Source organism: Schistocerca piceifrons, chromosome 10 (genome assembly GCF_021461385.2).
Source record: "Schistocerca piceifrons isolate TAMUIC-IGC-003096 chromosome 10, iqSchPice1.1, whole genome shotgun sequence".
In the NCBI taxonomy this organism is placed as follows: Eukaryota; Metazoa; Arthropoda; class Insecta; order Orthoptera; family Acrididae; genus Schistocerca; species Schistocerca piceifrons.
In genome coordinates this window covers 10,149,997-10,170,122 of record NC_060147.1, presented here as the reverse complement: position 1 = coordinate 10,170,122, position 20,126 = coordinate 10,149,997, and the positions used below count along the sequence as shown (strand labels likewise).

The 20,126-nt window shown below is 46.7% G+C and overlaps 1 protein-coding gene and 1 non-coding gene across 2 annotated transcripts in view; both read right to left on the bottom strand.

Moving 5' to 3' along the window:
* Positions 1–20,126, bottom strand: part of LOC124719030 (acetylcholinesterase-like) — an 866,528-nt gene that overhangs the window by 621,299 nt on the left and 225,103 nt on the right. Inside the window, exon 4 of the mRNA XM_047244699.1 lies at positions 12,066–12,400. Coding sequence (XP_047100655.1) covers positions 12,066–12,400 — 335 coding nt within the window. The remainder of the gene's footprint in view (positions 1–12,065; positions 12,401–20,126) is intronic.
* On the bottom strand, positions 6,656–6,729 carry Trnat-ugu. Its single transcript has one exon. It is a non-coding gene; the product is annotated as a tRNA-Thr (tRNA).

Below are 20,126 nucleotides of genomic sequence, written 5' to 3'. Positions count from 1 at the left end.
AACTTTATTGACACATTCCTGGGGTCAGATACATCACATGATCACACTGACAGAACCACAGGCACATAGACACAGGCAACAGAGCATACACAATGTCGGCACTAGTACAGTGTATATCCACCTTTCGCAGCAATGCAGGCTGCTATTCTCCCATGGAGACGATCGTAGAGATGCTGGATGTAGTCCTGTGGAACGGCTTGCCATGCCATTTCCACCTGGCGCCTCAGTTGGACCAGCGTTCGTGCTGGACGTGCAGACCGCGTGAGACGACGCTTCATCCAGTCCCAAACATGCTCAATGGGGGACAGATCCGGAGATCTTGCTGGCCAGGGTAGTTGACTTACACCTTCTAGAGCACGTTGGGTGGCACGGGATACATGCGGACGTGCATTGTCCTGTTGGAACAGCAAGTTCCCTTGCCGGTCTAGGAATGGTAGAACGATGGGTTCGATGACGGTTTGGATGTACCGTGCACTATTCAGTGTCCCCTCGACGATCACCAGTGGTGTACGGCCAGTGTAGGAGATCGCTCCCCACACCATGATGCCGGGTGTTGGCCCTGTGTGCCTCGGTCGTATGCAGTCCTGATTGTGGCGCTCACCTGCACGGCGCCAAACACGCATACGACCATCATTGGCACCAAGGCAGAAGCGACTCTCATCGCTGAAGACGACACGTCTCCATTCGTCCCTCCATTCACGCCTGTCGCGACACCACTGGAGGCGGGCTGCACGATGTTGGGGCGTGAGCGGAAGACGGCCTAACGGTGTGCGGGACCGTAGCCCAGCTTCATGGAGACGGTTGCGAATGGTCCTCGCCGATACCCCAGGAGCAACAGTGTCCCTAATTTGCTGGGAAGTGGCGGTGCGGTCCCCTACGGCACTGCGTAGGATCCTACGGTCTTGGCGTGCATCCGTGCGTCGCTGCGGTCCGGTCCCAGGTCGACGGGCACGTGCACCTTCCGCCGACCACTGGCGACAACATCGATGTACTGTGGAGACCTCACGCCCCACGTGTTGAGCAATTCGGCGGTACGTCCACCCGGCCTCCCGCATGCCCACTATACGCCCTCGCTCAAAGTCCGTCAACTGCACATACGGTTCACGTCCACGCTGTCGCGGCATGCTACCAGTGTTAAAGACTGCGATGGAGCTCCGTATGCCACGGCAAACTGGCTGACACTGACGGCGGCGGTGCACAAATGCTGCGCAGCTAGCGCCATTCGACGGCCAACACCGCGGTTCCTGGTGTGTCCGCTGTGCCGTGCGTGTACAGCCCTCTCGCAGTGTCCGGAGCAAGTATGGTGGGTCTGACACACCGGTGTCAATGTGTTCTTTTTTCCATTTCCAGGAGTGTATATCGAGCGGTAACGTTAGGTGACTCACCCTGTATAAGCAGGGTCAAGTAGTTTCATATTTTATGAAGTCTTCAACCAGAACCTGGCCACGTCCAGCGCTTCCGGGGTGGGGTTCATCAAATCCTTCACGGTGCAGGTGCTTGGGCACAGCACACACTGCGTGAGGTGGGTGGTGGTTTGAGTGTGCCCACAGTCACACAGCGCCGGGTCATTTGAGACGCCCCCATTTGCGCCTATTCTCTTTGGATCGTGTGACACCAGAGCGCAGCCTGTTAAGAGATTTCTATGTCGTCCATCCTTCCATATGGCCGGGAGGGAGTTCTTCGTTTGGCACTAACCATTCCCCGAGGTGCGCGTTTTCTCCTCGCCACTTTGCCAGCCTCACTTGCTGCGGTGTACCGACGATGTTTTCTGCTGTGTGCGGGAAGCTTTTCCTAGATTTTAGTCGGCGGCGGTCTGGCTGGTGTTCGTACAGCGGGTGGGCAGGTGAGGTCAGCGCCTTTGTCTTCTCCTTCCTGGCCGCTACTTTCCTCCTAATACCTGGTGGGACCACGCCTGCCAGGCAGTACATTTTATCAGTCGGGGTTGGTCTCAGACAACCTTTCATGATGGGGAAGGATTCATTAAGCGGTATGTCCAGTTGCTCGGCGTGGCTAGAATTGTCCCACACTGGGCACGCGTACTCCGATGTTGAACAGCACAAAGCAAGAGCTGTGGTTCTCACTATTCCCCCATGCAGTGCCCGTTAGTTTGCGCACAATGATGTTTCTCGCGGCTACCCTGAAAAGTTTTGGTCATATGTAAAATCGGTAAGCGGATCTAAATCCCCTATTCAGTCACTCGTTGACCACGATGGCACCGAAACGGAGGACGACCGAAGAAAGGCAGAAATACTGAATTCAGTGTTCCGAAACTGTTTCACTGCGGAAAATCGTAACACGGTCCCTGACTTCAGCCGTCGCACGGACGCCAAAATGGAAAATATTGAAATAAACGATATCGGAATTGAAAAACAACTGCTATCACTTAGTAGCGGAAAAGCATCCGGACCAGACGAGATACCCTTAAGATTCTACAGTGATTATGCTAAAGAACTTGCCCCCTTTCTATCAGCAATTTATCGTAGATCGCTGGAAGAACGTAAAGTACCTAGCGACTGGAAGAAAGCGCAGGTCGTTCCCATTTTCAAGAAGGGTCATAAATCAGATGCGAATAATTATAGGCCTATTTCGCTTACGTCAATCTGTTGTAGAATAATGGAACATGTTTTGTGTTCTCGTATTATGACGTTCTTAGATAATACAAATCTCCTTCATCATAACCAACATGGATTCCGCAAACAGAGATCATGTGAAACTCAGCTCGCCCTATTTGCCCAAGAAATTCACAGTGCCGTAGACACTGGCGAGCAGATTGATGCCGTATTCCTGGACATCAGGAAGGCATTTGATACGGTTCCGCACTTACGTTTAGTGAAAAAAATACGAGCTTACGGAATATCGGACCAGGTTTGTGATTGGATTCAGGATTTCCTAGAAGAAAGAACACAACATGTCATTCTTAACGGTTCAAAATCTGCAGATGTAGAGGTAATTTCGGGAGTACCGCAAGGAAGCGTGATAGGACCTTTATTGTTTACAATATACATAAATGACTTAGTTGACAACATCGGTAGCTCCGTGAGGCTATTTGCAGATGACACGGTTGTCTACAAGAAAGTAGCAACATCAGAAGACTCGTACGTACTCCAGGAAGACCTGCAGAGGATTAATTCATGGTGCGACAGCTGGCAGCTTTCCCTAAACGTAGATAAATGTAATATAATGCGCATACATAGGGGCAGAAATCCATTCCAGTACGATTATGCCATAGGTGGTAAATCATTGGAAGCGGTAACGACCGTAAAATACTTAGGAGTTACTATCCGGAGCGATCTGAAGTAGAATGATCACATAAAACAAATAGTGGGAAAAGCAGGCGCCAGGTTGAGATTCATAGGAAGAATTCTAAGAAAATGTGACTCATCGACGAAAGAAGTAGCTTACAAAACGCTTGTTCGTCCGATTCTTGAGTATTGCCCATCAGTATGGGACCCTTACCAGGTTGGATTAATAGAAGAGATAGACATGATCCAGCGAAAAGCAGCGCGATTCGTCATGGGGACATTTAGTCAGCGCGAGAGCGTTACGGAGATGCTGAACAAGCTCCAGTGGCGGACACTTCAAGAAAGGCGTTACGCAATACGGAGAGGTTTATTATCGAAATTACGAGAGAGCACATTCCGGGAAGAGATGGGCAACATATTACTACCGCCCACATATATCTCGCGTAATGATCACAACGAAAAGATCCGAGAAATTAGAGCAAATACGGAGACTTACAAGCAGTCGTTCTTCCCACGCACAATTCGTGAATGGAACAGGGAAGGGGGGATCAGATAGTGGTACAATAAGTACCCTCCGCCACACACCGTAAGGTGGCTCGCGGAGTATAGATGTAGATGTAGATGTACTTTGTGCTTAGTGTTGATGCAGTGCTTTTTATAGGTGAGCGCTCTATCCAAGGTAACGCCTAAGTATTTTGGTGTTTCGCAATGTTCCAGCGGCACTCCTTCCCAGTTAAGTTGTAGTCTTCTTGAAGATTGTCTGTTTTTTAGGTGGAAGACGCAGGTTTGGGTTTCCCCTGGGTTGGGTTCGAGATGGTTCCCCTTATAATAGGTGGCAAGCTGTTCGAGGGCTTCTGACAGGTTCTGTTCAACAGTTTCAAAGCTGTCTGCTTGAGCGGTAATGGCGCAATCATCTGCATATATGAAGCTTTCGGTGCCTTGGGGGAGGGACTGGTCATTAGTCCACCGTGAAATTGAAACACAGACAGAGATTTTTTACAAGTGGCTGCCACCAGTCCCCTCTGTGCCCTTTTCACATGCTCCTTTTAGCACTCAACACAGGATCTCATTGTAGCACAAACTGCCTAAACTCATAACCCCTATCCTCCTGTCCACAGCGTTTCAGACCATGTACCGGATATTACACTCATGCTCATAAATTAAGGATAATCGCAGAATCTGGTGCCATACAACGTGACACCACACAAAACTGGCGCTAATAACATAGGCACATAGTGAACACTCACGACATAGATCTGTAAGTCCACGGTATTGCTGATAAGTTGAGAAAACCGTCCCGAAACACATGTGCTACAAAACGCCACTTTTTTCTGTGCATGTACCCCGATATCAATATGGGATATGATCACCTTGCACACGTACACAGGCCTCACAACGGGATGGCATACTCTGGATCAGGTGGTCGACCAGCTGTTGGGTATAGCCTTCTATTCTTGCACCAGTGACTGTCGGAGCTCCTAAAGTGTCGTAGGGGTTTGAAGACGTGCAGCGATACGTCGACCGAGAGCATTCCAGACGTGCTCGGAGGTGTTTAGGTCTGGAGAACAGGCAGGTCACTCCATTCATCTGATATCTTCTGTTTCAAGGTACTCCTCCACGATGGCAGCTTTGTGGGGCCGTGCGTTATCACCCATCAGGAGGAAGGTGGGACCCACTGCACCCCTGAAAAGGCGGACATATTGGTGCAAAATGACGTCCCGATACACCTGACCTGTTACAGTTCCTCTGTCAAACACATGCAGGGGTGTACGTGCACCAATCATAATCCCACCCCACACCATCAAACTACGATCTCCATACAGGTCCCTTTCAAGGACATTAAGGGGTTGGTATCTGGTTCCTGGTTCACTCCTATTCAGACTATACCTGGACTCGTCCGTGAACATAACCTGGGACAGACCATGTCTGCTCAGTCGTCTGTAGACTGTGTGTCTGGAGACAACTGTTGCAGTGGCTGCGGTAAGGTCCCGTGCAAGGCTACCTGCAGTACTCCGTGGCCGTCTGCGGGCACTGATGGTGAGATATCGGTCTTCTTGTGGTGTTGTACACTGTGGACGTCCCGTACTGTAGCGCCTGGACACGTTTCCTGTCTGCTGGAATCGTTGCCATAATCTTGAGATCACACTTTGTGGCACACGGAGAATGGGTGTTTGTGCAAAGGGAAAAGTTCTGGACGGCCGAGAACGAGTCATGAAAATGTAAGCACGCATCCAGCAAGCATTTGTTCGCAGCCCAGGAAAATCGACTCGCAGAGCTAGCAGAGAGCTGCAAATTCCACAGTCAACTGTATGGAGAGTCCTACGAAAAAGGTTAGTTACGAAACCTTATCGTCTGAAATTGGTTCAAGCACTGTCTGCAGCTGATAAGATTAAAACAATCGATTTCTGTGATTTTATCCTTGCTCAAATAGAAACAGATGAATCTTTCGTTTCAAAGATTGTGTTTAGTGATGAAGCAACTTTCCACACTAACGGGAAAGTCAACCGTCACAATGTCTGTATATGGGGCACTGAGAATCCGCGGGAAACAACTCAGTATGAACGTGACTCGCCTAAGGTGAACGTTTTCTGTGCCATTTCAGCCAATAAAGTTTTTGGTCCCTTTTTCTTCGAAGGTGCTACTGTAACTGGACTACAGTATCTGGAGATGTTAGAGAATTGGCTGTTCCCTCAGCTCGAACAAGAAGCACAACAATTCATATTTCAGCAGGGTGGAGCGACACCACATTGGCACCTATCTGTCCGTAACTACCTCAACGTCAACTACCCGAGGCGATGGATCGGCCGCCAGGCAGCCCGTGACAGAGCACTTCATCACTGGCTTCCAAGGAGCCCTGATCTTACCCCCTGCGATTTTTTCTTATGGGGGTATGTTAAGGATATGGTGTTTCGGCCATCTCTCCCAGCCACCATTGATGATTTGAAACGAGAAATAACAGCAGCTATCCAAACTGTTACGCCTGATATGCTACAGAGAGTGTGGAACGAGTTGGAGTATCGGGTTGATATTGCTCGAGTGTCTGGAGGAGGCCATATTGAACATCTCTGAACTTGTTTTTGAGTGAAAAAAAACCTTTTTAAATACTCTTTGTAATGATGTATAACAGAAGGTTATATTATGTTTCTTTCATTAAATACACATTTTTGAAGTTGTGGTATTCTTTTTGAATCACCCTGTATTTGTTTCTCAACATAATCTCCCTGGCGACGAACACATTTCTTCCAATGTGGTACCCTCCCTGACTTTGTTGACGGAGTGATAACCTCACCTCTGTCTGCACCGCTTCGTCACTCGCCACAACGAGCAATGAGTTCATTGAAGTTACAATGAAATGAACACTCTTATGTGCTTACAGGCGTTGACATACGTCATCGGGGATAGGTGAAAATGTGCGCCCCGACCGGGACTCGAACCCGGGATCTCCTGCTTACATGGCAGACGCTCTATCCATCTGAGCCACCGAGGACACAGGAGAGAGCGTGACCGCAGGGATTTATCTCTGGCACGCCTCCCTCGAAACCCACATTCTCAACGTATTGTCCCGCACTACATTCATAGTGCCCCCGCCCATTATACAGGGTGATTCAAAAAGAATACCACAACTTTAAAAATCTGTATTTAATGAAAGAAACATAATATAACCTTCTGTTATACATCATTACAAAGAGTATTTAAAAAGGTTTTTTTTCACTCAAAAACAAGTTCAGAGATGTTCAATATGGCCCCCTCCAGACACTCGAGCAATATCAACCCGATACTCCAACTCGTTCCACACTCTCTGTAGCATATCAGGCGTAACAGTTTGGATAGCTGCTGTTATTTCTCGTTTCAAATCATCAATGGTGGCTGGGAGAGGTGGCCGAAACACCATATCCTTAACATACCCCCATAAGAAAAAAATCGCAGGGGGTAAGATCAGGGCTCCTTGGAAGCCAGTGATGAAGTGCTCTGTCACGGGCTGCCTGGCGGCCGATCCATCGCCTCGGGTAGTTGACGTTGAGGTAGTTACGGACAGATAGGTGCCAATGTGGTGTCGCTCCACCCTGCTGAAATATGAATTGTTGTGCTTCTTGTTCGAGCTGAGGGAACAGCCAATTCTCTAACATCTCCAGATACTGTAGTCCAGTTACAGTAGCACCTTCGAAGAAAAAGGGACCAAAAACTTTATTGGCTGAAATGGCACAGAAAACGTTCACCTTAGGCGAGTCACGTTCATACTGAGTTGTTTCCCGCGGATTCTCAGTGCCCCATATACAGACATTGTGACGGTTGACTTTCCCGTTAGTGTGGAAAGTTGCTTCATCACTAAACACAATCTTTGAAACGAAAGATTCATCTGTTTCCATTTGAGCAAGGATAAAATCACAGAAATCGATTGTTTTAATCTTATCAGCTGCAGACAGTGCTTGAACCAATTTCAGACGATAAGGTTTCATAACTAACCTATTTCGTAGGACTCTCCATACAGTTGATTGTGGAATTTGCAGCTCTCTGCTAACTCTGCGAGTCGATTTTACTGGGCTGCGAACAAATGCTTACTGGATGCGTACTACATTTTCATCACTCGTTCTCGGCCGTCCAGAACTTTTCCCTTTGCACAAACACCCATTCTCTGTAAACTGTTTATACCAACGTTTAATACACCACCTATCAGGAGGTTTAACACCATACTTCGTTCGAAATGCACGCTGAACAACTGTCGTCGATTCACTTCTGCCGTACTCAATAACACAAAAAGCCTTCTGTTGAGTGGTCGCCATCGTAGCATCAACTGACGCTGACGCCTAGTCAACAGCGCCTCAAGCGAACAAATGTACAACTAAATGAAACTTTATAGCTCCCTTAATTCGCCGACAGATAGTGCTTAGCTCTGCCTTTTGTCGTTGCAGAGTTTTAAATTCCTAAAGTTGTGGTATTCTTTTTGAATCACCCTGTATGTAGACATAAACGATAAAGATGTGGAATGTCAATAACGTTTGTATCATTGGAAAAGCTTTAAGAATTTACACATAATAAATTAGGAGGTATTACTTTTCGGCATGCCTTCCTATACTTCTCAATCTACATTCTCGAGGGATAATACAGAAAACAAAATTTTCTGACGAACAGTAATTACAAATATGTTTGCCACATGTACATATCTATTGATTAAATCTTGACAGGCATTTTGAGTGTGGAAACTACTTTATTTATTTTGACAATGACCACATGGCGTGTAAAAAACTGAGAAGCCAATTAAAGCATTTAACAACACAGATTGATACATAATCTGACTATACACTCTGCTACAAAAATTACATTTAAAAAAAGAAGAAAAAAAAGCCATTTGTTTCGACACTTTATATCTCAACGAAAAGCTTAGCAGATGGAGTGTTTTAGGACATGTCAAAATATGTGAACTGGAATAAAATCTGTCTCATACATCCTCTATATTATCGATGTCATGCAGTACTAACGTGAACTCTGTGGTGTGTCTGACTATGCATGACTTTTCCGATTCACATTAGCTCTCCTTTTGTTTCGTGTCTTAAGTAACTTGTAATTACGCGCTTTCGTAATGGTGGAATATTTAATTTTTGCCATTAGCAGTTTGAAGTCTCCTAGGGACTCATCATAAAATAGTTAAGTTTAGCAGAAGTTCATAGCATTCTGGTGGTCGTTTGTACCTGTCACAAACAAGAATATACTGAATGTGGCGAGATATCTGGAGTTAGTTCTGGAGTAAAATCTTCAATGCGTACAGCCATTTTGTTGCATAGCTTCACTCCTAGCGCACAAATTGTTTTTAAAAACATGGTTTGTCTTCGTTAGCGATGTTAATTAGAAGCTAGTATACACACTTCGTGACAAGCACCAATTTCCACGTCATTTACAAGATTAACAAGCCAGAGAACGTAAAGTCCGCCAGTTATGCAAAGCACCGTTTTTTAAAAGTTCCCAAACATGCTTCAGCACTTCTGTGCCATCATAAGTGGGTCTGAGTTTTATTTAACGTGTAATGTGAACATTTTTACCAAATGATTACAAAATTACGGAAGTATTTACTTCAAACAACAATTTGTATCTTTTAGTTAAAACTTTTCCATTCGGTTTGCATGGTTTTGCAGGACCACTTGCGTATTATTTGTTAGAGGTCATCTGCAACCATATTACGTTGATGAGAAGTTTTGTTGGGAGTTAACCTATCATATTATGCTTTAAACGTAAATTAGTTTGTCGCGATATTTCGTCCATGTCTTACTTTTTACTTACGTTTTTGTGTGGCAAGCTCTTTTTTGTCGGCATCCTGATGAGGTGTTGCGAAGCACACGTAAATATAACACATATTTTCCGAAATTTGGTCGTAAAAAGCACCTACGACTTCACCTGACCACGCTGTAAGCGTCGTTATTGTGTGTCCCAGCCCAGTCAGTGTTCATTTGTTCACCAGTGAGTTTGGCGCCAAATTTAGGTTTTGTTTACATTTTATCTTTGTGTGTGTGTGTGTTCTCTAAGCTTCTTAGCCATTTGCGTTGCCTTTTACGTGGTCTTCCTTTAGTGTGTAAAATGGCGAGTCTTTGCAGAGTGTAGTGTATATACACTCCCGTCGCAAGTCAAGTGTGCCCTAGATAGCATGAAGAAGGGAACAGTGCCGGGTGGTGATGAGCTCAGCGTTGACATCCTCAAACTGGCAGGAGAGGTAACAATAAATCACTTGGCAAAAGTATTTACTTCCTTCCTGCACTATGCTTCAATCCCACTATCGTGGAACAAGGCTAAGATTATTTTGATACACAAGAAAGGAAGTATTCACAATATTAAAAACTACCGTCCTATCAGTTTGCTCTCAATTTTGCACAAAAGTTTCACAAAGATTTTGTTAAACCGAATTAGTTCCACCCTAGACTCAGCCCAACCTACAGAACAAGCAGGATTCCGAAGCAATTTTAGCACTATTGACCACATTCTGACCGTGAGTGAAGTGATAAGCAGAGCGAATGAATACCAACTCCCTGTCTGCATTGCCTTTGTTGACTTTGAAAAGGCATTTGACTCCGTTAGCCACGTAGCTGTCCTCCAAGCTTTGAGTGAGCAAGGAGTGGGAGCAGCATACATTGAAGTGCTCAGGGAAATCTACGAGAATTCTTCAGCTTATGTTAACATCGGCGAATCAACTAAAGAATTCCGCATCATGAGGGTTGTCAAGCAAGGCGACCCCATCTCCCCAAAACTGTTCTCTGCTGTACTGGAAATGGCTAAGTCAGAGCTGAGCTGGGAAGGTAAGGGAATTAGAATTAATGGAAGAAGGCTTACCAGCTTGAGATTTGCTGATCATATTGCCTTACTGCCCAAAGACTACACAGAGCTTCAAAACTTAGTTACAGATCTTGCATCGGAATGTCAGCCGGTTGGCTTGAACATGAACCTTTCCAAAACAAAAGTAACGTCCAACAAATGGGTCCCAGCTGGAGATGTGAAAGTCAAGGACAGTCTATTAGAAGAGGTCAGTGAATATGTCTACCTTGGCCAGATTATAAATATGAAGGGAGACATAAGGCCAGAAATCTATCGACGCATCAAGCTTGGCTGGCAAGCATTTGGGAAGAATTCCACAGTATTCAGATCAAAAATGCCAGTAAATCTGAATAGCGGTATTTGATCAATGCATTCTCGCTGTGATGACGTATGGCTGCGAGACATGGGCACTGAACTCATTTACAAAAGGGAAACTTAGGAGAGCACAGAGAGCCATGGAGAGATCAATGCTGGGCTACACAAGAAAGGACAGGAAAAGGGCAGATGACATCCGGTCTGTGACGAAGGTTAACGACATCTTAGAGACAGTAGGTTCCTTTAAATGGCAGTGGGCTGGCCACGTCGCAAGATGAAAAGACAACAGATGGACGAAGCTAGTACTGGAGTGGAGTCCGAGAGAGCACCGGAGGCCTAGAGGAAGACCACCAAACTGATGGGACAAAGACATCGAGAAAATTTCTGAAAATATGGGTTATATTTACGTGTGCTTCACAACACCTAATCAGGACGCTGACAAAAACGGTTTGCTAAACAAAAACGTAATTAAAAACTAATACATGGGCGACATATCGCGACTAACTAATTTACGTTTAAAGCAAAAAATGACAGGTTAACTCCCAACAAATTTTCTCAAAAAATGTTCAAATGTGTGTGAAATCTTATGGGACTTAACTACTAAGGTCATCAGTCCCTAAGCTTACACACTACTTAACCTGAATTATCCTAAGGAGAAACACACACACACCCATGCCCGAGGGAGGACTCGAACCTCCGCCGGGAAAATTTCTCATCAACATGGCTTCGTTGCAGATGACAAGCCACTTGTAACAAATAATACGCAAGTGGTCCTGCAAAACCATGCAAACCGAATGTAAAAGTATTAACTAAGAGAAACAAATTATTGTTTCAAGTAAATATTTCCGTAATTTTGCAATCATTTGGTGAAAATGTTCACATTACAGACTGAATAAAATATAAACCCACTGATGATGGTACAAAGGGGCTGAAGCATGTTTGGGAACGTGGAAAAAACGGTGTTTTGCATAACTGGGGAACCTAACATCAAAAAATTTTAACTGCAAAAAAAAAAAAAAAAAAAAAAAAAAAAAAAAAAAAAAAAAAAAAAAAAAAAAAAAAAAGGAAATAGGTAGAGCACTTGCCCGCGAAAGGCAAAGGTCCAGAGTTCGAGTATCGGTCCGGCACACAGTTTTAATCTGCCAGAAAGTTTGATTTTGTTAGTACTAGACAGAATCGCGACCATTCGCGGCGCTCAGACGCTTGGCGCACCTGGTCCCAGAGGCCGACGTTGCCGGGCGCCTCCTCGCCGTCGCCGATGTCGGGCAGGTAGAGGAAGCCGAAGGCGCCGACGCGGTACTGCATGGAGGCGACGATGACGTCGCTGGTGGCGGCCACCAGGTCCGCGCTGTACACCTCCAGCGTGGAGGTGCCGCTCATGTAGCCGCCGCCGTAGATCCACACCAGCATGGGCACGCCGGGGGCGGCGCCGGGGGCCGGGGGCGCGGCGTGGCGCAGCCGTAGCCGCTGCGGCACCCAGATGTTCAGGTACAGGCAGTCCTCCGACACGTTCGTGTTCGGGTTCCACATCTCCTCGCCCTCGAAACCTGCGGGCACACCGGCCAGGCCGCCTCTTACAACTGACGTCTCGTAATGCTACAGCAGTGGCAATATTGATTAACACTGCCCCTCTGAACAGTTGCTCACAATATACTAAATTGTTCCATTAAGTTTCGGGTGTGCAGCCGCAAGAATTCTCCTTCTTCTTCTAATATTTTGGCCATATTCAGAGTGAGCCGCAAGACTGCCGCTCCAGTTTTTTTCTTCATTGTTATTTCTACACCTTATACAAAGGTAGGCCGGCAGCGGCAATATTATGCCGCTCTTCGGCCACAGATAATACATAGACAAACCAGGAAGACATAGAAAAACAAAACAATGATGGACAAAAAACAGTAGACACATGAGTAAAAAACAGGGAGCCGTTCACCGGTGTAGTAAAATAAAAAACGTTCAGCACTTGTACACGAACACTGCCAACTGAAATGAGACATGTGAATGATGGAGCGTGGCTGGTGAAACACTAAACAACTAACACGACGGCACACACAAAGAACCGATGGCAATGATCTCCGGCGCGCGACAGTTCACTGTACGTCTACGAGTCCGGGGACCTGCCAAAGGGGAAGACGTGGGGGAGGAGGGAGAGGCCAGTGCAGTGGAGATGGGAGGGGGAGGAAAGAAGGTAGGGGGGTAGGGGAATCCCAGCGGGAGAGGGAGGGAGGAGGAGAGGAGGGAGAGAAGGGAGAGAGGATGCCCTTGAGAAAAAACACAGGGTGTGGTAGGGGAGGATCAAAGTTGGTAGGAGGGGTAGATGGAGGGGATGAGCGCATCATCAGGGAGGGGGAGTTGGTGGGCGAGGGTATGGAGAGTGGTGAGATGGAGAGCAGGAGGGACATAGGAATGCAGGCACAGCAGCGGACGGGGGTGGGAGAGGATGGGAGAGACAAGCGGGTGAGTGGGATCAAGTTTACAGAAGGTGTATAGGATCCATATCCGTTCGAGGAAAAGGAGGAGGTGCAGGAACGGAATGATGTCATACAGGACCCGCGTGGGGGAGGGGAGACGGATGCGATAGGCGAGGTGGAGAGCATGGCGTTCAAGGATTTGGAGGGATTTATAAAAGGTAGGGGCGGTGGAGATCCAAGCCGGATGGGCATAACAAAGGATAGGGCAGATGAGGGATTTATAGGTGTGGAGGATGGTGGAGGGGTCCGGACTTTATGTGTGGCCAGAGAGGAGCTTGAGGAGGTGGAGTCGGGAGTGTGCCTTGGCTGGGGGTGTCCGGAGATGGGGGGTCCAGGAGAGGCGACGGCCAAGGATGACGCCAAGGCAATGAGGGTGGGGGTGAGGGTGATAGGACGGCCATAAATGGTATTATAGAAGTCGAGGAGACGTAAGGAAGGGGTGGTTTTGCCTACAATGATCGCCTGGGTCTTGGCCGCTCCAGTGCTTGCTTCGCCCCTTTACGCTCGTGTACCGCGCAACTGCGTATGCGGCCACAGATGCAAATGGGCCAGAGATGTTGGTCGGTAGCAGAGAGGTGCACAATCCGCGTGTTACATCTATGACTCTGCAGTCGATCTGTGTTGGCATCTCGATATGTCATTGTGAGCTACACTACGACGGGGTCTTTGTGAGTTTATTACAGCAAGTGCTGAATTCCATGATTTATCAAGGTTGAAACCACTGTCTCTATCAATTACATTCGAAGTCAAGCGAATTTCAATTGCCTCCTTGACTATCGAGTCCCAAAAAGATGAAGTAGCTGCCAAAATTTCGACGTTGTCACACAACATACTGTGACGAGTGTCAATACAGTGCTCTGCCACTGCCGACTTGTTAGGTTGTAAAAGTCGTGTGTACCTCCGGTGTTCTGTACATCTTTCTTGGACAGTACGAGTTGTTTGTCGAATGTAAGAAAGGCCACAATCACATGGAATTTTGTAAACTCCAGATTTTCGGAGCAGCAAATCTTTGACGGAGCCCAAGAGTGCAGCTGTCTTGGGTGGAGGACGAAAAATCACTTTTACTCTGTGTCTTCTGAGGATCCGTCCTATTTTTGATGAGAGGTTACCCACATATGGCAGGAAGGCCATCGATTTAAAGGTTTCTTCGTCTTATTCTCCTTTCTTTGTGGCCTCTTTCTGTTTCATTTCCACTGCCTTCTGTATTTGCTGTGGGGAGCACCCATTGTCTTCACTCTCTGTAAGTGGGGAAGTTCATCTTGCAGACTGCATTCGTCAGAGATAATATGCGCTTTGTGGGTCAAAGTTCGGACAACACTCATCGTCTGGGCAGGATGTGGCGGCTATTTGCACGTAAATACAAATCCGTGTGTCGGCTTCTGATACATTTCATGTCCCAAAGTGCCATCCTCTCCGCGCAGAACCAGAATCCAAGAATGGAAGGCATTCCTCCTTTTCAATTTCCATTGTGAACTTTATTTGACCGTGGAGGGAGTTCAGATGTCTTAAGAAGTCTTGCAAGTTATCTTGACCATGGGGCCAAACTACAAAGATGTCATCAACATACCTCCAGAATACCGTGTGGGTTTCACGTCAGCAGATTCAAGCGCCTTCTCCTCGAAGTCTTCCATAAATAATTGGCCACCAGAGGTGATAAGCGACTACCCATGGCGACTCCGTCCGTCTGTTCAAAAAATTCGTTGTTAAATAAGAACTATGTAGACATCAAAACATGTATGAATGCAGCTGAAATCTCTTTATCAAAACTTCTTTCAGTAAGTTGTAGGGATTCTGGAAGGCGAACCTTTGTGGATAAAGACACCATATCGAAACTAACTAATATATCAGAAGGGTTCATTTTCAATTATTTCAGTTTACTAACGAAATCAGCAGATTTCTTTATACGGTGAACACATTTTCCCACAAGAGGCCTCAACAACGATGCCAGGTGTTTGGCAACGTCATAGGTCGGAGAGCCTAAGTTACTCACTATCGGGCGGAGAGGAACATCTTTCTTGTCGACCTTTGGTAGTCCATAAAATCTAGGAGGCACCGAACCACTTGGCTTCAATCTCCGAACAACTTCTGGTGGAAAGGGAGAATCATTCAGAAGCGAAGCATTCTTCGTCACTTGATTAGTGGGATCGCTGCTGATCTTCCGGTGCATGCTGTCACTCAATAAATTGTACATTTTATCATGGTATTCGTCCCGAGACAGTAAGGCAGTAGCATTACCTTTATCCGCTGGGAGTACCACCGTGTGAGAATCCTGGCGAAGCTTACGTACTGCAGCCCTCTCTGCCACAGATAAATTGCTCCTTTGTGGGCGAGCCTTCGTAATTGCACGGCATGTTTCACGTCTTATTTCCTCTGCTGAGTCCGAGGGAAGTCGTCGAACCGCTTCTTCCGTGGCACTGATAAACGAAGGTAATGGCAGAACCTGTGGCGTGGATGCAAAATTCATTCCCTTACTCAAAACCATCATCGTAGCATCGTCCAGATCTCTACCTGTCATATTAATGACGGGGCGTCGAATAACAGTTTCTCGCTGCGATGTCGTCTTCAGTCGACTAAATTTTGCAGTCTGTTTGGATGTGGCTACCTCACGAATCCAGTCTGATTGGCCGGCCGGAGTGGCCGTGCGGTTCTAGGCGCTACAGTCTGGAACCGAGCGACCGCTACGGTCGCAGGTTCGAATCCTGCCTCGGCCATGGATGTGTGTGATGTCCTTAGGTTGGTTTGGTTTAATTAGTTCTTAGTTCTAGGCGACTGATGACCTCAGAAGTTAAGTCGCATAGTGCTCAGAGCCATTTGAACCAGTCTGATTTGGCCCAAGTTGTACCATCAATCCAATTCCAAGAACCGTAGGGTATCACTACAGACATCTTCAGGTGCAGGCGATAATGTTCTTCAAAAGCCAGGTCTGATTTTTGCCGAGTAAAGAGGATCCTCTCCTTAACATACCAGAACCAGCTTTTGTTAAAATCTTATTCATGGACGCCGATTTTATAAAATGTACTAATCTGGCAAACTTCGGAATTGTGCCCTGGTCACGGCACCTTAGTAAAGGTCAGGACTCTGTGCAGGCCAGTCGCTTACAGGGATGTTATTGTCGTGTAACCACTCCGCCACAGGTGCTCGATCGTGTTGAAAGATGGAGACGCCATCCCCGAATTGTTCTTCAACAGTCGGGAGCAAGAAGGTGCTTAAAACATCAATGTAGCCCTTTGCTGTGATAGTACCGCGCAAAACAAGAAGGGGTACAAGCCCGCTCCACGAAAAACACGACCACACCATAACACCACCGCCTCCGAATTTTACTGTTGGCACTACACACGCTGGCAGGTGACGTTCACCGGGCATCCGCCATACCCACTCCCTGCCATAGGATCGCCACATTGTGTACCGTGATTCTTCACAACGTTTCTCCACTGTTCAGTCATCCAATGTTTACGCTCCTTACGTCAAGCGAGGCGTCGTTTGGCATTTACCGGCGTGATGTGTGGCTTATGAGCAGCTGCTCGACCATGAAATGGCACTGAGCACTATGGGACTTAACTGCAGAGGTCATCAGTCCCCTAGAACTTAGAACTACTTAAACCTAACTAACCTAACGACATCACACACATCCATGCCCGAGGCAGGATTCGAACCTGTGACCGTAGCGGTCGCGCGGTTGCAGACTGTAGCACCTAGAACCGCTCGGCCACTCCGGCCGGCGACCATGAAATCCACGTTTTCTCACCTCCCGCCTAACTGCCATAGTATATGCACTGGATCCTATGCACTGAATTCCTATGTGATGGTCTGGATAGATGTCTGCCTATTACGCATTACGACGCTCTTCAACTGTCAGCGGTCTCCGTCAGTTAACACACGAGGTCGGCCTGTATGCTTATGTGCTGTACGTGTCCCTACACGTTTCCACTTCACTGTTGTTGTTGTTGTTGTGGTGTTCAGTCCTGAGACTGGTTTGATGCAGCTCTCCATGCTACTCTATCCTGTGCAAGCTTCTTCATCTCCCAGTACCTACTGCAACCTACATCCTTCTGAATCTGCTTAGTGTATTCATCTCTTGGTCTCCCTCTACGATTTTTACCCTCCACGCTGCCCTCCAATGCTAAATTTGTGATCCCTTGATGCCTCAAAACATGTCCTACCAACCGATCCCTTCTTCTAGTCAAGTTGTGCCACAAACTTCTCTTCTCCCCAATCCTATTCAATACCTCCTCATTAGTTACGTGATCTACCCACCTTATCTTCAGCATTCTTCTGTAGCACCACATTTCGAAAGCTTTTATTCTCTTCTTGTCCAAACTAGTTATCGTCCATGTTTCACTTCCATACATGGCTACACTCCATACAAATATTTTCAGAAACGATTTCCTGACACTTAAATCTATACTCGATGTTAACAAATTTCTCTTCTTCAGAAACGATTTCCTTGCCATTGCCAGTCTACATTTTATATCCTCTCTACTTCGACCATCATCAGTTATTTTACTCCCTAAATAGCAAAATTCCTTTACTACTTTAAGTGTCTCTTTTCCTAATCTAATTCCCTCAGCATCACCCGATTTAATTTGACTACATTCCATTATCCTTGTTTTGCTTTTGTTGATGTTCATCTTATATCCTCCTTTCAAGACACTGCCCATTCCATTCAACTGCTCTTCCAAGTCCTTTGCGGTCTCTGACAGAATTACAATGTCATCGGCGAACCTCAAAGTTTTTACTTCTTCTCCATCAATTTTAATACCTACTCCGAATTCTTCTTTTGTTTCCTTTACTGCTTGCTCAATATACAGATTGAATAACATCGGGGACAGGCTACAACCCTGCCTCACTCCTTTCCCAACCACTGCTTCCCTTTCATGCCCCTCGACTCTTATAACTGCCATCTGGTTTCTGTACAAATTGTAAATAGCCTTTCGCTCCCTGTATTTTACCCCTGCCACCTTCAGAATCTGAAAGAGAGTATTCCAGTTAACATTGTCAAAAGCTTTCTCTAAGTCTACAAATGCTAGAAACGTTGGTTTGCCTTTTCTTAATCTTTCTTCTAAGATAAGTCGTAAGGTTAGTATTGCCTCACGTGTTCCAACATTTCTACGGAATCCAAACTGATCTTCCTCGAGGTCCGCTTCTACCAGTTTTTCCATTCGTCTGTAAAGAATTCGCGTTAGTATTTTGCAGCTGTGACTTATTAAATGATAGTTCGGTAATTTTCACATCTGTCAACACCTGCTTTATTTGGGATTGGAATTATTATATTCTTCTTGAAGTCTGAGGGTATTTCGCCTGTCTCATACATCTTGCTCACCAGATGGTAGAGTTTTGTCATGACTGGCTCTCCCAAGGCCATCAGTAGTACTAATGGAATGTTGTCTGTTCCCGAGGCCTTGTTTTGACTCAGGTCTTTCAGTGCTCTGTCAAATTCTTCACGCAGTATCTTATCTCCCATTTCGTCTTCATCTACATCCTCTTCCATTTCCATAATATTGTCCTCAAGTACATCGCCCTTGTATAAACCCTCTATATACTCCTTCCACCTTTCTGCTTTCCCTTCTTTGCTTAGAACTTCACTTCACTATCGCATCAAAAACAGTGGATCTAGGGATGTTTAGCAGTGTGGTAATCTCGCGCACAGACGTATGACACGAGTAACACCCAATCACCTGACCACGTTCTAAGTTCGTGAGTTCCGCGAAGCGCCCCATTCAGCTCTCTCACGATGTCTAATTATTGATATGGAGTACCTGGGAGTAGGTGACGGCACAATGCAGATAATATGAAAAACGTATGTTTTTGGGGGTGTTCGGATTCTTTTGATCAGATAGGGTAGCTGTCGTTGCCCCAGCTACGAGGTTGTCTGCATTCAACGCTGGGTGTCTCGGTTCTGACCACCATCGCAGAGGCGTCAAAGGTGAAGTATGAGTAATAAATGATTCAAATGGTTCTGAGCACTATTGGACGTAACTTCTGAGGTCATCAGTCCCCTAGAACTTAGAACTACTCTAACCTAACTAATCTAAGGACATCACACACATCCGTGCCCGAGGCAGGATTCGAACCTGCGACCGTAGCGGTCGCGCGGTTCCAGACTGTAGGGCCTAGAACCGCACGGTCACACCGGCCGGCTATGGGTAATAGGGCTGTGGCGACGTCCCCATCATGTGCTGTCGGACAGAATTGTGGTCACATTTGGTTCCGATCAGGAGGAGCAGCGAGATTAATGTTTTACGTCCCGTCTACGACGATGTCATTAGAGGCGGAGCAGAAGGTCGGATTAGGGAAGTATGGGGAAGGAAATCAGCAGTGACCTTTCAAACGAACCACTCCAGAATTTGGCTGGAGCGATTTTAGGGATATCATCGGTAAACCTAAATGAGATGGCCGGACGCGGGTTTGAACCGCCGTCCTCCTGATTGCGAGCCCAGTGTGCTAAGCAGTCCCCCACCTCCCTCGGAACGCTTGGTGCCGACATGACAACATTAGCCCACCTTACCGGTCACAAGAGTTTCTGTGCTCTTGCCTTGTCTTTGGCATGTGCCTAGACCTAGGCTGAACATAGAGGGCGACACGAGCTTGTCCCGCCATCGGTAATGCTGGAATTCAGTATGATGTCGGCCCACCCTTAGCCTTGATGTCAACTTCCACTCTCGCAGGTTCAATCAGGTGCTGGAAGGTTCCTTGGTGAATGGTAGCCCATTCCTGACGGAGTGCTGCACTGGGGAGAGGTGTCGATGTAGGTCGTTGAGGCTGGCACGAAGTCGGCTTTCCAAAACTTCCCAAAGGTGTTCTATAG